Raw genomic sequence first — 12,509 nt, forward strand, 5'->3', positions numbered from 1 at the left:
AATGTCGTTTAGAACCACATATGTCATTATATGTTGTCATAAATGTTCGTGGTAGGCTTGAGTTTATGAAATCGGTGGAATTTGTAAACCGATAAATTGGTCGTTTAAAGGCAAATTGGATGGTTCCAACCAACCAATTAGACCCCCGGAGGGTATTAGGGACCATGGTAAACATTTCGGCAATTTTTATTTCCGGGTGAAAAAAAGTCAAAAAATTCTAAAATTGAAGGCTAATATCCTCGCTTTTTGAGAAATTTTAGAGGTTTCAGGTAGAGTTGTCAATTCAGATAAACGAGTCGGGTTTGGATCGGTAAGAGTGGGTCGGGTCAACTCGGGTTGGGTAAATTCGGATTAATTCCATAACCTTTGCGGTTTGGGTTTGGTCTTGCTTGAGTCGGGTCACGTCGGGTCATACTTGTTTTCGGGTTTGGGTCAGGTTTAGGTCGGTTGGGTGAACAATAGGTCGGATTAAATTCGGGTTAAAACGGGTTAGGGTAATTCTCAGGTTCGAGTCTGGTTCGGTTCAAGTCAATAATTTTTAGGTTAGAATCAGGTCGGGTCATTCTCAGGTTTGAGTCGGGTTCGGTTCAAGTCAATAATTTGCGGGTTATTATCAAGTCGGGTCATTCTCGTGTTTGAGTCGGGTTCGGTTCAAGTCAATAATTTGCGGGTTATAATTAGGTCGGGTCATTTCACGTCTCCAAGTCGGGTTTGGTTCAAGTTAATAATTTGCGGGTTATAATTAGGTTAGGTCATTTCCAAGTCTGGTCATTCTCGGATTTAAGTCGGGTTATGTTCAAGTCAATAATTTGCAGGTTACAATTAGATCGGGTCATTTTTCCAAGTCATCAGGTCATATTCGGATTCAACTAACTATAAATAGATAATTATCAATATTTATCAAGCTAATTATTTCCTTTGACTATATTATATATGACAATATACTAGGGAACTATAGTCTATAATTTAGGAAGATAATTATCTTCTTTGACCATACAACAAATATATACTATATTTAACTCTTAAATTTGACGATGATACTCCTTTCTTTTGCTGGCCTGGACCGACTTGGTCTTCATAGACAAAATGCTTTGATCAACAATAATAAGGTGGTCTAAATTGCATTTAAGGTAATTTGAAATCGGGTCAGGAACAATTTGGGTTGAATTTAGGTCAGGTCAATAACAAGTCGTGTTTATTTTGAGTCAAGTTAGTAACAGATCGGGTTGAATTTTTGGGTCGGGTTAGTAATAGGTCTGGTACAATTCGGGTCGGATCAATAACAAGTCGGGTTGAATTTGGGTCAGGTCAATAACAAGTCGACTTGATTTCGATTCGGGTTTGTCACAGGTTGGGTTAAATTCGAGTCGGGTTAGGAACGGGTTGGGTTGAATTCAGGTCAGGTTAGTAAGGGTTAAATTTGGATTTTGACGGGTTAAAACGGGTTTGGGTCAATTTCGGTTCAAATCGGGTTCGGTTCAGGTCAATAATTTACGGGTTACATTCGAGTCAGGTCATCTTCAGGTCAGTTCATGTTCGGGTCTCACATACTTGAGCCAACTCGGGTCTAGGGTTGGTTTCAGGTCTGGTTTGGGTCACCATTTTTTCGGATTTAAATGGGTGTTAATAATCGAGTTTGAGTCAGTATTTCGGATCTGGTCAAATTTTGATAGCTCTAGTCTTAACTCTTAAGTCATCCATTGTGGCCTTGTGGGTGCTCCAATCACGTAGTTACAATACTATAATTGTTGATCCACTTTGTTAGCAACTTAGCATATGCTAATTGCCAGCATTTTCCAATCAATGAAAAGCTACTCGTATAAAATGTATAGCTCCGTAATTCATTGCGAATTGATTGCAAGCACCATGTCCTAATCAATCATGCATCACCACCGCTAACATGAAGACATCTTAATTTTTATCTTTTACTAACTGTTTTTTTTTCCTTTTCTAGAGAGTTGTATTTGTGCCTTTGTGGGGCACCAATTTTTCAAAAAATTCAATTTCAAGCTCCCATCTTTACAAATTTCATAAAACAACATCTGCATTTGCAATACAAGTAGAAGAATTTGTACGGTAAAGTAACATTGCCCCCAAAAAAATTAAAAAATTGGCAAATTGAAAATTTATCCAATAACTTTAAACGGTCCTACAGTTTAACCCTTAATTAATGCCAAATGATGTTATAAGTTATAACAATCTCAATTCTCCATGCATGGTAACTTTTTCATGTGTTAAAATAAACTTTTGTTAAAGAAGAGAGGTCTAACAAGGTCCAACTAACAATAATCACCTAAATATTTAATACTACCCTCGTTACAGGTTATGTGCAACGCATTGAGGTAGTAACTAAAATAAAAATGGGGGTAATGGAGAATGAACACAACTAAATGCAGAAATGTGACATTATTGAACAATTCCATTCACCAATTACAATTCCAATCACACACTAGTACACTACCATCCATCAACACATCATAAAATTGTGAATATCCCAACCAAAATAAATTTACAAAAAATAAAATGAAATTACGAGGAATGAATAATAATAAGACAAGAAAAAAGTCAATACAACATAGCGTTGACTAAAGATGAAGGATGATCAAATACCGGTCCGACCGGCAAGCAAACCGCCAGCAGCAGCTTGTTCTTCATCCAAGAACAAATCATCAGACCGTCGAAAAACCGAGTAAATTACAACCACCCCAACACCAACACCCAAAGCAATCAATATATTCCCAGTAGCACCCGTCAACAGCAAAAACCCGACGGTCAAAACCGACAGAACCGCCAGAATAATCCGATCGTCAATCGACCGACCGAAGACAACAAGCGGTTCATCCCTGAGAAAGTAGAGGAAAAGCCAAGCAACCATCATAACGAGGAAGACGATGAGAGAGATGGGGTGCCAGAGGAGAGAGACGAAGAGGATGAGGAGGACGATCATGGCGAAGTTCATACGGAAGTAAGAGAAGTTGGTTTTGAGGCGAGAGAAGGCGTCGGAGAAGTGGTGGGGGAAGGAGAGACAGTGGTGGTCGAAGAATTGACGCCATGGACGGCGGGAGGAGAAGGTGCCGTAGAGGCGGTGTTTGGCGCGGGAGATGAAGTCGAGGTTGGCGGAGAGAGGGGTGGTGGAGGGTGGTGGAGAGGAGGAGGAGGTTGTGATGGGTTTGTAAGGGGAGGAAGAAGACATGGTTGGGAATGGAGAGTAGGTTTGAGGAGAGAGAATTGGGGTGTAAGGGAAGGTGAGGATTTTTGTGATTGGGGATTTGAAAATTAAGGAGTTTTGGCAATTGAACATTCTATTTGTTGTTTCTATTGGTAGAGATTTTTGAGGAGGGCCAGGAGGGAGGAGATAAAGGAATGTGTAAAAAATTTCTTGGTTCGGGTTCTGGTCGGGTTTGTTAGATTATACACTATCGAGCATGATTGATTTTTATCGTTATTGGGTAGGAGGTAAATTGCGATATTTGAGGAAAATGTGAATATTTAGGAGGAAAGGTTGCATCACTTTAGAGCTTTGCAAGTCGGTAATTGAACAAAAAGTGCTAAGTAGAACTTAATTTTGAAGCTTGAGTTTTCCTTTCATTACGTGAGAAATTACATCATAATATAAGTATTTTAACGCAATTAATTCTTATTAATTGATGTTAAATGTTTATTTCTTATATACATCATCATTTTTTTTAAGAGTATTTTATAATTGCGATATATAAGGGATTCAAATGTACCAGTATAACTAAGAACAAAGTTATAAGTACAAAACCAAATGAAATATTTTAGGCGCGTTCACTTCGGCTTATTGGACATGAATTATCTTAACTGCACTTATTAGACCTTATTGAATTTATTTAGGATGTGTTCTCTTCGCCTCATAAGTAATATTGCATGCAATGTTATTCTAAAATAGAAAATTGTAACATTGGTTATTAAAGATCGGATAACTATACTATATATGGAATTTCGGAATATGAGCTATATGAAAAGAAATAAAATATCCAAGGTTAAAATGTATATGGTCGAATACAAGTTATTAAGTTCATTACTTTAATTGAGATTAAGGTGATGAAGTAATGATATCGTTACACTTCCGATCAAATTCTTATTCTTGGTCTTGATCTAGGATTCAAATCTGACGGAACTTATTTGACAAATTACTTTTATCTTGACTCACTCAAGAAAATCCCATAACATAAATGAATGAAAACGAAAGCGGCATTTTGGTGGGAAAAGCAACTGGGCCGACATGAAATAGAAGCAATAAAAACGAAATATCTAATTCTTGGGGTTAAGTTGTTGGAAAATACAGCTCTCCGTGTATAAGGCGTTGGTGAGGTCAGGATATAAAGCTTGTTCAAGGCTCTCACATGCAATTGCCACGTGACTTGTTGGAATTTATACCTTTTTTTTTAAAAAGAAAAAAAAAAAAAAAGATTTGGACGTTAACAAGTCTTCATTTTGTTATGGAGTTGCATCATCCAAGGATCCATTATATTATATACCTGGATAATTTAAACAACTCTAATTTTCTTTGTATATAATTATATACCAAGGGACCACACTAACGTGTTGGCAACCCAAATATTTGGAAATTAAAGAAGATTTTCATTGTTAATTATAACTCTTCTTATGAACATCTATCTTAATTATTTTTTATTTTATTTTATTTTGTGATTTTGATTATTCTAAGTATTGAACAATTGATGATCTCAATTGTTTGACATGTTCATACGCTCGGGTGTAAGCTAAGAATAATTTATTTGACAATTCTCCAATTGATGTATTACGTATGTAAGATTACTCGAAAACTTTTTTCACGGTATATTTTAGGCATTATGAGAGGGTTACACCTATATGCACACAATACAACTGTTGTACTACTTCCGTTTCATGTTACTTGCAACGATTTGACAGAAATTTAACATAAAGTAGAGAAAAAAATGTCTAATTATTGGAGATATTCTAGGATATTATTGTTATTCTAGGATAATATTGTGATTTATTTAGGGTGCATATCTTGTGTGAAGATATGGTAGAATATGATGGATGAATGGATGAGAAATACAGTGAACATTTTGATGAATTGGGTTTAATTTAACACTAATCGTTGCAAATAATATAAAATAAAAATAGTATAACAATTTGCGAGAATCTTAGTAAGATATAAAATGTTCCCTCCTCAGGAAATTAAGTAGGTGGAAGGGTATACATATATATACTATGCAGACCTCATCACATAAAGTTGTAAAGGTTGGATGATAAAGGGAGCTTTAAAAAAAAGGCAGAGAGAATGGGCAATCAAAATAATTGCCCTGCCATTGGTGACCTTGTGGTGGATCCATGAGAGACCACACATTGTGTGAGGTCTTATTACAGACATATAAAATTTGTACAATTAAGTCATACAAACTACCAGTAACATAAAACATACACATAAAGTTCTTTTAGAGTTTGAAAAACCCTAATTTGAGGCCATCTTTGGCTGCTGGTGATTGTAAGTTGTTGCTATTAGGCCCATCAAATACAGCAGTTACATAATTTCAGATAAAATCACATTGTATGTCTTTCTGAATTAACTTTTTAGCGCTTCTTTTCCTCAGCCTAGGCCTCACTTTGGTGTTGTTTTCTTGGTGTCCTACTTTATCAATCTAATTAAAACTTTGTGTTGTTTACAATTGTATAAAGATTAGGAACGATAGAAAAACAATACGCACGATAGAAGATTTATCACAAACAAAGATGGCCTTTCAGGACTTGGCTTAGGTACACAAGCAATTTTTGTTTAAAATACCAAAATTTCTAATCGTATTATTTAGGTATGATATTCAGCAACTGAAAAACTAGAGTTACCATATAAAAAAAAAAGTTGACATAGCGCGTTTTAGACCAAATCAATCTTCAGTTAAGGATGAAAATATGCGAGATAGACCAGATAGTTTGCAGCTTCTCACCTTTCATTTTCCCAGTTTTTCACTGAACACCGATCGCCTACAAAAAGGATAATCCAAAGCCTAGGATTGAAAATGTAGCTTGTGGGTTTTCCTTTCTGAAAATGTTACTCATTCCAGTAAAACTGGACCGTCCAATTTGGTGATGTCATCACACATTTACAATTTTCCTCTCTTTCTGCCTTATCTAGCTGGTTTGAGTTGACTTGAAGCCTTGAACACCTTTGACAATTGCTGGGAATTTAAGGATGGAAACTGCATACAAAGTATATTACAAAAAAAAAGTTAACATGTTAACATCTTACTACCTTTGCAAAAAGAATAGAATATGAACCAAGGGCAGCTGACAAAGCCACATCCCAATATGCCGAATACATCCATCAAGTTATGACCTATTATACCGAAGACAGTTACATTAGGTCAATTTGACATCAACAAATATCAAATAACCTAATTCTGATAAAGAGGATAACCACATGTTATACACATGTCCGAAATTAGCAGATTTGGCACAATGGTACCAATACTATACAAGCCACGAAATCAATTGGAAAAAATAAAAAGGGTACTCTTATAAACTAAAGATTTGTCTAATTTTTTTAGTGGCAAACACACTGATAACTGATAGAAAAACTTGTAATTTTTCAGAATATGCGATGAAACGAATAAAAGGTGGTAATGCATGTTGAATTGATAAGCCAAAATTACTTGAAATGAAAAAGCAGATTTTGTACTGACATTATTCAAGATTAACATAAACCTCTAGTTCTTCTCTGAATTCAGCTAACTTCAACTTAAAGAGAAATCCTATGATTAGGCAAGAAGGTTGCCTCTAAGACTAAAATTACATAGTTTTATAAGTTCCTTCAACTGCCAAGGTAACAATTGCATTTCAAGTTATCACCCTAGAAAACTGTCTTACACTTCACAATCAAATTTCCTTAATCCTTTATATGAGCGATAACAAGTTTTCATATCTTAACCAGCCACATTTAAACAAGTTATCCTTAATCCTTTTTATGAACGATAACAAGTTTTCATATCTTAACCAGCCACATTAAAACTTCATTTCTCTCTCCTTCTCCCCTCCCCCTCCTCATCTCAGTCACAGACCCCCCCCCCCCCCTCAATCACCCAAAAGAGGCTGCTTTTGAGATGGAAGGCAAAAAATTCCTCCACGGGACATTGGAAGTCACCATCTTCCATGCAACACCTTTTGCACCATCCTTCCCCTTCAGTGTAAGTATCAACGAAATATGCATTAAATTTTTTTTTTAAGAGGCTTCAGAATAATCAAGAGCAAGATATAAAGTGATAAGGAACAGAGAGGGCACAGCTTACCCATAATTTGCACAAAAGCACACTTGCACTGATCATCCTGGTCAACAAGGGTGCCTAACTACGAATTGTTATACTTGTAGGTTGTAGCTTTATTGGATACTAATGTAGCTTAGTAACAAAACAAAAACCTAAATATAATTTCCTTAATTCAGATAAAACTTTATGCTAGTTAATACAATGATACAAGTTATTTATATGTAGGTTGTCCATACTTTAGATATATGTAGGTGAGTCCATAGTTTTATGTCCTTCAGTTTACCTGCTCATGGAGAGCCAAAGGTCTCATCATTCAGGGTAGAGGTACCTGGTACTATTGACAATTCCTAATAGCCCAAAACCGATTATGTTAATTTGTATATAAGCCCCTAATTACAGTTTGTATGACACATGCATTAGAAGCAAACTAGCAGAAGTCCTAAAAAAATAACAAACAAGTATCCATAACAGAGCACTCCAAAAGCACAAGACATGATTCAGCAGTGGAAACACACCAATCATCAAACTAGGGCACAAAAATAGCCAATGATACCCCATACCCGTATATGAAGCTGGATATGGAACAAAGGCTTACATTGATTATACCTGTGCAGTGTTTATTAGGAAGCGGAAGGCCAGCATATGCGACAATCAAGATAGGCCAGCACAAAATGGCAAAGACATCAAGTGAACGAGACCGAATTTGGAACCAGACCTTCCAGATACTCTGTGCTCATCCCATTGACTCAATCATCACAATCACAGTTAAAACGAAGTGCTCTGTCCTGGGGAAGATACAATTTGAGGCACATCAGATTGTCACTCAAGCAAGCTTGATAAATGGCTTTTTTCCATTGCTCTCTGAAGAAGGGAAACCCAAGCCAAAGTTTGGGCTCCAATTCATCTTATGGTTTAAGCCAGCAGATTTGGAGCCTAATTGGGGAAAGTTAATCGATAGTGGTGACTTCAAGGGCCTAAGAAATGCAACATTTCCACAACGATCCAACTGCAATGTAACACTTTATCAGGATGTCCACCATCATCCTTGTTTCCAACCACCGTTACCTGGCCATGGTGTTCCACGAAAGCTATGGGAGGATGTGTATAGGGCCCTTGAAGGGGCAAAACATTTAATATACATTGCAGGATGGTCATTCAAGCCCAAGATGGTGCTGGTAATTGGATTTAAACCAATTTCATAGCTAGTGAATTTTCAGGCATAGATAACATAGGGTTTCATAACTTTGGTTGAATTTTTGTTTCTGTGATCCATATCCTACCCCCCTTTTTCTTGTGTTTCTGACAAGCTTTATGGCAGGTCCGAGATCCTCAAACAGAAATTCCACGTGCAAGAGGAGTGGCACTCGGGGAATTGCTCAGACAAAAAGCAGAAGAAGGTGTAGCAGTGAGAATTATGCTCTGGAATGACGAAACATCCATACCACTTATCAAAAACAAAGGCTTGATGAAGACTCATGATGAAGATGCCTTAGCCTACTTCAAGAACACAAAAGTAGTATGCAGATTATGCCCAAGATTACACAATAAATTTCCCACATTTTTCAGCCATCACCAGAAGACTATAACTGTAGACACCAGAGTAGAAAACTCCCCGAGAATTAGGGAAATCATGAGCTTCGTAGGTGGTGTAGATCTTTGTGATGGCCGCTATGATACCGAACAACACTCAATATTTCGGACACTGAATACAGAGCTCCATGCCCAAGATTTCTACCAAACAAATATTGCGGGTGCTAGCCTTCACAAAGGTGGACCAAGAGAGCCATGGCATGATGCACACGCTTGCATAACAGGTGAGGCAGCATGGGATGTGCTTAACAACTTTGAGCAGAGATGGATCAAGCAATGTGACCCTGCACTACTAATCCCAGCAAATGCCATAGAAACACTCAATAAGTCTTCTCCTCCAAGTGACTCTGACAGAAACTGGAAAGTGCAGGTTTTTCGCTCCATTGACCATTTCTCTGCAAGTCCACTGCCAAACAAAGTTAGCACTGAGCAAAGCATCCATGAGGCCTATGTAGAGGCAATCAGGAAAGCAGACAAATTCATATACATCGAGAACCAGTATTTTATTGGAGGATGCAGTTTATGGGAAAAAGATCAGAACAGTGGTTGCAGAAATTTGATCCCAATTGAGATAGCTCTCAAGGTGGCAAGTAAAATCAGGGCCCGAGAGAGATTCTCAGTCTATGTGGTAATGCCAATGTGGCCAGAAGGGATACCAGAGAGTGAAAGTGTACAGGATATATTATACTGGACAAGGGAGACCATGACAACAATGTACAGATTAATAGGACAAGCAATAAAAGAAACAGGGGGGCAAGCACACCCCAAAGACTACTTGAACTTTTTCTGCCTTGCTAACAGGGAGAAAAAAGGAGAAGGGGAGTTTGTTCCTCCCTTTTCTCCTCATCATTCAACATCGTACTGGAAGGCCCAAACAAATAGAAGGTTCATGGTATATGTCCACTCCAAGATAATGATAGGTATGCACAGTCCTTTTTCCAACTCAAATTTCCTGCTGTACTTAATCTTTTACAATTTTCTTGCTACACAAATAGAAGCTCATAACTTCTGATAGTCTTTTATCATATATTTGAAAACAGAAAATTAAAAAAGTGATATATCATGTAAAACCAAATTTTATGTCTTCTCTTTTTTAAAGCTCATATCATAAAAGGTCTATGCAAAAGGTTAAATGATATAATTCAAACTCGTATCATATACTATATACTAAGTATTTCATTTTAGTCATGTTGCAAAAACATACTGACATCTAACTGCTTGGTTGCCATAACCTCTCTGCCAGTGGATGACATATACATGTTGATAGGATCTGCAAACATAAACCAGAGATCGATGGATGGAGCAAGAGACACAGAGATTGCGATAGGATGCTACCAAACCAGGATAAACAGTGAGGACCAAAATCAAAATGGAGAAATTTATGCATATCGGATGTCTCTGTGGTACGAGCACATGGGAAGATTGGAAAAAGTATTCGAGGAGCCACATTGCTTGGAATGTGTAGAAAGTATATGTTCTATTGGGGAGGAGATGTGGAAGATCTACAGTGGAGAAGAGGTTGTGGACATGGAAGGTGTACATTTGGTATCTTATCCTGTGAATGTGGGAAAAGATGGTTGCCTCGAAGAACTAGCAAGCTGCAGTAACTTTCCTGATACACAAACTCCAGTACAGGGAAGGAGATCGAAAATGCTGCCACCTATTTTCACCACTTGAAGATCTCATGAATTTCACATCCAACAAACTATACTAGGAAGTGTTCAAAAAAATGTCGAAAGAGCACTATTATGATTTGTACATATGGATTAAGAAGATATTGAACAGTAAAGGATCTTGGTCACATATAAAAAGAGGTTATTTTAAAAAATCATCAAAAGATATAGAATCATGAGCAGGGCGAGAGACCCTTCCTCTCAAGATGAATCTCTCACTTCCATTAACCTACGCACAATAAATCCCACCATAACATTCACATAAGACATGCCAGCTTGCACTACGAATGCAGACTAAAAGTAAAATGAGAATCACCATTCTTCAACTGCTAACATGGCTAATCACCAAATACAATAGAAATTGTACTTGTCAATAACTGAGAAAAAGAAGTCGAGGTTATTAAGTTTATAATTTGTAATACAAAAAATGAGCAATAAGTATTGCAAATGGCCTTCAAGAAGAGAAATAATTTGTGATTTTTTATAAAAACACTAACTCCAAACCCCCAAGTAATAAACATTAAAACAAAAAATTCACAAACATAGGAGGTATCTACGAGTGAACGAAAAATAACAAGCTAACAAGATATCTTTGGCTAAGTTGAGCTTTGACAAATACGAGTGAACGAGAGTCACCAAAAAAAAAGCCCAAAACAACTACATTCTGGAATTGAAATACCTAAAACAACACTCATAATGATATCTGAGTCATTTTTTTTACAGAAAAGAATCACAGGCTATAATTTACAGGTGCACCCCTCCATTCCCCCTCCTCAATCTTTTACAAAAAAATATTACAGATATGGATGGTATAGAATATAAATACCTATTTGGCTGTCTTTAGTATGCTCCTCAAAACAAGAAGGTAAAGTAACTTGATCTGTAAGAGAAATTAAGAACAAATCATCAATAACAACAAAAGGTAAAAATTCAAGGAAAGCAACACTATATGATAAATATCACAGCAAGCATCATCCATCCATAGAGAAGACTTGTACAACCTATATGTTGCTCAGAATCTGGCACTCATATTGGACGTGGGTATGTGTCCAAGTGTCAGATTTGGCTATAATGACTTGCTATTGAAGATGAGGCATGCAACAAAAACTCGCTACGAAGTAAATATCAGTCAGTGCTGCATAAACTAATTCTAGACATGTCGATATCAGTTAGTACTTAGTTGAGCACCTATTTTGAGCTCAAATAGACATTTTACAGGAGAAAAAAAAAAAGCTGACCTAATCACCACTATCACTGACTAGGTTAGCAATGCCATACAAGGTTGTGTCCAAGTCTGCAGATGTATGTCCTACCAAAAGATGGTGGATACATGACGGAAATATAATTCTCATTAGCTTCTAGCTATATTCTCATAAATATAAATAGAACCAAAGGAGTTATGTACAATATTTAAAGTGCTAAAAAGGTAGTGTATGAGAAGCAGGAAGTTTCCTAATGAGAAATCCAGGTCCTCTAGGTCTCCATCTAAAGTAAAATTGGACATGTCATAAGCATATATTGTAAATGATTAAACAATATTTCAAGAATCTTTCTCGGTATTCTTCAAAAAAAAAAAGAATCTTTCTAGGTAGAAGGCTCCTAAGTCATAAATATGGAATAAATAAAATCCTTCGCAATGGAATCGAACTATAGTTGTACAAATAGGGGTAGGAGTAAAACAAAAGTTCCTTTCTAAGTCTTTCCACCAAACAACATAAAACATTTCCTCAAAACTAACATGCTCTGTACTGGTGGAGATGCTTGCAACAATCAATCAGTGATACACATAATGTCTATTACTTAGACACCATTATGCTACATGGCTCAAGAATTGCATCTGTTTCGACTCTCCTCAAGCAGATGCAAATTAATACCTATCCATGAAGTAATGTTTATCTGGCTCCACTAATAATTAAGGATGTAAATAAGCTCGCAAGAATACCTTCAATTCAACCTAAAAGAAGCTCCATTAGACTAACAA

General features: G+C 36.7%; 2 protein-coding genes and 1 long non-coding RNA gene across 3 annotated transcripts; 1 reads left to right on the top strand and 2 right to left on the bottom strand.

Annotated features, from left to right (window-relative positions):
* Nucleotides 1-2,377: 2,377 nt before the first annotated feature.
* On the bottom strand, nt 2,378-3,406 carry LOC110684298 (PRA1 family protein F3-like). Its single transcript, XM_021860738.1, has one exon. It carries the CDS (start codon nt 3,299-3,301, stop codon nt 2,603-2,605), a length of 699 nt encoding a protein of 232 aa, XP_021716430.1. The 5' UTR covers nt 3,302-3,406; the 3' UTR covers nt 2,378-2,602.
* A 2,292-nt stretch (nt 3,407-5,698) lies between these two features.
* Nucleotides 5,699-8,316, bottom strand: LOC110684300. The gene is made up of 2 exons (XR_002503754.1): nt 7,872-8,316; nt 5,699-6,203 (listed from the first exon to the last, which is right to left on the bottom strand). It is a non-coding gene; the product is annotated as an uncharacterized LOC110684300 (long non-coding RNA).
* On the top strand, nt 7,078-11,408 carry LOC110684299 (phospholipase D alpha 4-like). The gene is made up of 4 exons (XM_021860739.1): nt 7,078-7,187; nt 7,880-8,440; nt 8,584-9,775; nt 10,099-11,408. Exons 1-4 carry the CDS (start codon nt 7,104-7,106, stop codon nt 10,530-10,532), a joined length of 2,271 nt encoding a protein of 756 aa, XP_021716431.1. The 5' UTR covers nt 7,078-7,103; the 3' UTR covers nt 10,533-11,408.
* The last annotated feature ends 1,101 nt before the right edge of the window (nt 11,409-12,509 follow it).

Source organism: Chenopodium quinoa, unplaced genomic scaffold (genome assembly GCF_001683475.1).
Source record: "Chenopodium quinoa cultivar QQ74 unplaced genomic scaffold, ASM168347v1, whole genome shotgun sequence".
Classification (NCBI taxonomy): Eukaryota; Viridiplantae; Streptophyta; class Magnoliopsida; order Caryophyllales; family Amaranthaceae; genus Chenopodium; species Chenopodium quinoa.